Genomic DNA, 4,792 nt, shown 5'->3' with positions numbered 1-4,792 from the left:
ATAAAAAAGGGGGCGCCCAGGGAGATAGCTCAGTAGAATCAGCACTTGTCTGGCAAGCCTAAGGGCCTGAGTTCAATCCCCAGTCCTGGAAAAAAAAAAAAAAAGAAAGAAAAAAAAAGAAGAAGCAAGAGTCTGCCCAAGGGAGGGAGGAAGACAGGAATAGCGATATAGTCTCATCCAATTGACTGTGTCTCAGGATGGTGACGGCTCTCCTTCCCCCACACGATGCCGCAATGGACTTCATGTGGTCTGCAGTCTGTTACTTGGGAATAGTTCTAAGAATAGAACAATGAACATGTAGAAAGTCGGATGCCGTTCTCTGCCATCTGTAGAGAAAACACGTGAGCTGCTGCAGATATATACTGCGAAGAAGCGCTCTTCTCGCCCTGAGTCTCTCCTGGGGTGCAGGTGGGGTAGAAACAAAGTAATGACTCGGCTGCCAGAACCGTAGGGCCACTGTGAGGCCCAGAAGGGGCCCCAGACAGTCATGCTTACCTAAAAGAAGGTAAAGGTTTTGTTCCCCAGGGAAAGCCAGGACGTCTATGTTTGTGCCTAAATCCAAAATGTTGAGTGAATTTCTTGGCTTGTCGATATGTTGTTAAACATTAACATCCCTCACCTTTTCTCTGAAGACTAAGTATAGAAATCCTCCCCTCTCATCTACACACATGGGCGCTGCACACCCTCCAGTTCTAGATTTTCTTTTTCAAATTGATTATTCTCTTGATATGGGTCATACTCAGTTCCAATCAGAATAGGTCTTGTAATCACAGTCTTATTATAAGAAGCATTAAGGACCAAGGATATAGCTCAGTGACATACCTGCGTGCCTGGAAAGCACAAGGTCCCAAGTTCAGTCCCTACTACAAAAGAAAAAAAAAAAAAAAAAAAAAAAAAAAAGAAAGAAAAAAAATCAACCAACCAAACAACCAACCAACCAAACAAAAAGCCCAAATAAACAAAAGGTCAAGCTGCCAAGGTTGATCCAAGAAAGTAGATGTTCTAGAGTACAATCAGATCTTCATTTACAGGGTGCCTCAAGCCCAAATTATATTTGTCTAATCCTTATATACAAACCAATTTTTAAGCTTAAAATGTGAACAGTACTTGTCAGAAGCCTGATAATACCCTAAGAAGTCACTTCCATTTACTTAATTTTAAAACCAAGACTATAGCATAATCAAAACCCAATAGAACTATAACTGGAATATTACACACAAGATGGTAGAATAACCTACCCAGTATCACTAGGTAAGTAAAGTAATGGAGAGTTCTTGCTTGTTTGTTTTATCTTGTTGCGCGGTGCTGGCAGGACCTTATGCATGCGGGCAAGCGCCACACCGCTGACCTACGTCCCAGCCCAAGTATTCAAGACTTTATGTGATTCCGAAGTTCAAGCAATGCTTGAGCATCAGAGTGTCCAAGGCGCAGCGCTCTCGTGAGAGCACCTTGTTGGGAGAAAGACACTCTGGGTTCCTGCTTGCGTGTTTTATGCCCGGGTAAAGGAGAGTGAGGGAGCATTTTCTCTTGGGGGCTGTTGTTGAGTTTCTAAAAAGAAAAGCATTTCTCTGCTAGTAACGTGAAGCCAGGTAGCAGTGCCACAAAACTCTTTTTCTTTTAATGAATTTAGGACAGGGTGTGTAGGGTGTGTAGGGTGTACAGGGTTTCACTAGGTAGATCCGACTCACAGTGATTCTCCTGTTTACAGCCTTCCAGGTGCTGCGATTACAGGGGTACACCACGCCCAGTCTCAATCGCTGTCTCAGTGCACCCTGGGGGTGGGGCTGGCATGGGGCTGGCTGACACCAGGGACCAAACCCTCGGCTGAGCTCTGCGGAAGCAGGCTCTTTAGTCCACTGAGCTATCTGGCCGGCCCTTGTCACAAGACTCTGAACTTGTCATCTGCCATCTCCTTCTGACCAGCCTTTTCCACACCCGCTTCCCTCTGCACGTTCTTCAGTACCAGGGCCCCGCCCGCAGACCTGTCTTTCCACTCATCTCTGCTCTCCACCCTCCTAGTCCCACTGGCTTGTCCCTTCTTCCCTGCATCCTGTCCACATACCTGTAGGATCCTCTTCAGTTTCCTCTCCTGATTCCTATGCTAATTCCCCCTTCTGCTTTTTCAGAGGAACATAAGATCATCCAGGCAGAGTTCTACTTGTACCCTGATGATGTGGGAGAATTTATGTTTGACTTTGATGGTGACGAGATTTTCCATGTGGACTTAGAAAAACAGCAGACAGTGTGGAGGCTTGAAGAATTCGGACAGTACGCCAGCTTTGAGGCTTCAGGAGCGCTGGCCAATATGGCTGTGGACAAAGCCAATCTGGAAATCATGATGAAGCGCTCCAACAACACTCCGGACACCAATGGTACCTCTCTCTGTGCACTCCTAGGTGTTGAAACCCATAGATTCAAAACAGCAATTTCTCTTATATTATTACCACTTTCCCTCCCAGCCCTCTGAGCCTACCATAAGCAAACCACAAATGTTCATGCCATGGACTGCATGAATTTGTGCTTTTCTAGATGTGCTCTCTCACGTCCATGATCACTCACAAAGGCCTCGCCCTGAGCCCATGATGGGGAAGCCAGGACTGAGGGCTTTGGAAATCTCATTCCTTGGCACTGCCTCGCAAGTGTCTGGGCTACGTACCTGAGAACAGGCGTGCACTTCTCAGGGCGCAGTTTTCACTATTGTGCTTTGCTTTGTTCTTTAGTTTTAGAATCATTAGGTGGTTGTGTAGCCAATCAGTGCAAGAGGCAGAGGAGCAAGCTGAAGGGCTGAAGGCTAACCTCTGTCATGTGTCTCCTAGTGCGTCCTGAGGTAACTGTGCTGTCCCACGGCCCTGTGGAACTGGGAGAGCCCAATGTCCTCATCTGCTTCGTTGACAAATTCTCCCCTCCGGTGATCAGTGTCACATGGCTCAAAAATGGAAAGCCTGTTGACACAGGAGTGTCATCCACAGTCGTGCTTCCCAGGGAAGACAACTTGTTCCGCAAGTTCCATTATCTCGCCTTCCTGCCCTCCACTGAGGATTTCTATGACTGCAAAGTGGAGCACCTGGGTTTGGACCAACCTCTTCTCAAGCACTGGGGTATGCAGGGTTCTTAGCCCTCGTCATGTTGAAGTTTCCTCTGCACTCCTCTCAGTGCAGCATTCTGGCCTCCCCTTCTTTAATGTATCAGTAGCTACGCGCTTGCGTACCTTTGATCCGAAGGCTATTCCCTACCACATTCATTACCATCTGCCCATTTCATTTCTCCCCAGAGTTTGAAGAGCGAAGCCCTCTCTCTGAGACCACAGAGAATGTGGTGTGTGCCCTGGGCCTGATTGTGGGCCTGGTGGGCATCACTGCAGGGACTGTCTTGATCATCAAGGGCATGCGCAAAAGGAGTGCTGCGAGAGCCCAAGGGCCTCTCTGAGCCACGTGAAGGTGGGTTGGATGTGGTCAGAGAAAGACACACATGCAGTGATATGGGGGAGGGGACCAGACGCAGAACGGGACATCTGATGCCATGGGGAGGCAAGGGTAGGGCAGGTTGTGTCTCTGCAACAAATTAGACACTGGCATTGTCCTGATGCTCCCCAAAGGAGCTGTCATCCCTTTGCACAAACTGAATAAATCTTAGAAATGACCTCCAGCTCCTAAGGCCATTTTTTTCCCACTGAAATACTGCATTTCACTGAGTTAGGAGTGTAAGCGTGTAGAGTTTGCATACTTTCCAGGGTGTATTTCCTGAGGGTTCCTGTCAATTCAGAAGCATTTCCAGAGTGCAGATCCCTTGGGGTTGTGGTAAATTTAGTGCATGAAACAGAAATCTCTTCAGGCCAATGCTCATGTTTTTTTTTTATCCTCCAGTCTGAAAAGTGCTTTCAAAAAACCTAAAAATAAAGAATGGATGCTCCTTCATGCTCACTTGCAGAGTAGGTGTAGGTTTACAGCTCATGTTGGAAATATCTTTACGAAAGATCAGACCACTATTAAGAGGCTTTTCCATAGGAAACCCATTAAGAGAAAGCTCTCTGCAGGAAGCGACTCAAAATATCCACCTTGAACTCCTTGGTAACTATGTGGGTTCCACCACAGGGGATGGCCGTCCTTAAAGAGAAGATCAACGAAGAAACCTCCGCCTTGATGCCTTTCTGAAACCAGAAGCGTTCCACCTGTCCATCTCCACGAAAATGTCCATCTGCACACTGTCCAGCCCTCAGGGCCAGCGTGGCGATGCCTTCCCCAGCCCCTCCACGCGCTGACATCCAGCTGGGCTTCCTATCTAGTTCTCCGTCCTGCATTTGTGTCCCCTCCATTTCTCTTTGTTTCATTATCACTGTTCAAGTCCTCCGGAATAAATCCTCCAAGTGTCTTTCTACTACGTAAATTTCTATTACATGGATACAGTCATTGCTTATCACTTGAGATTTCTCCAAACTGAATTTTATACACATAATAAAGTAATTTAATGAATTGTGGTAGAGTTTTCAGTGTCTGAGCTAGTTGATTTGGGGGGGGGGTCTGGGAAACAGATGTGATCAGCTACTTGAAATACCTGAACGTTGAAATGTATTTTAAGCTGTGGAGTTAATCAGAATCCCTGGCTCGTGGACTGTCTTTCCTCCGAGTATCTGCAGACCGTCCTGCTGCTAGAAATCCTCCTGCGATTGGGTTTGCTTTTGTTTTTGTGATATCTCTGCTGAGCAACAAGATCCCAGATCCCTGTCGGCTTTTGAGCCTTGAGTCAATGATGTGCCTGCATCTTCAGCTGAGTGAATCTCTAATCCCAGGGGTTA

The 4,792-nt window shown here is 46.9% G+C and overlaps 1 protein-coding gene across 1 annotated transcript in view; it reads left to right on the top strand.

The window, feature by feature from the left end:
* Positions 1-4,460, top strand: part of LOC101559862 (mamu class II histocompatibility antigen, DR alpha chain) — a 21,010-nt gene extending 16,550 nt beyond the window's left edge. Inside the window, exons 3-6 of the mRNA XM_004624262.2 lie at positions 2,127-2,372; positions 2,817-3,098; positions 3,272-3,437; positions 4,092-4,460. Coding sequence (XP_004624319.1) covers positions 2,127-2,372; positions 2,817-3,098; positions 3,272-3,426 — 683 coding nt within the window. The 3' untranslated portion in view covers positions 3,427-3,437; positions 4,092-4,460. The remainder of the gene's footprint in view (positions 1-2,126; positions 2,373-2,816; positions 3,099-3,271; positions 3,438-4,091) is intronic.
* Positions 4,461-4,792: the final 332 nt, after the last annotated feature.

The sequence above is a fragment of the Octodon degus genome, unplaced genomic scaffold, assembly GCF_000260255.1.
Source record: "Octodon degus isolate 3935 unplaced genomic scaffold, OctDeg1.0 scaffold00005, whole genome shotgun sequence".
Lineage (NCBI taxonomy): Eukaryota > Metazoa > Chordata > Mammalia > Rodentia > Octodontidae > Octodon > Octodon degus.
Note: the sequence above shows the minus strand (reverse complement) of the source record. Positions and strands in the feature narration are given on the sequence as shown.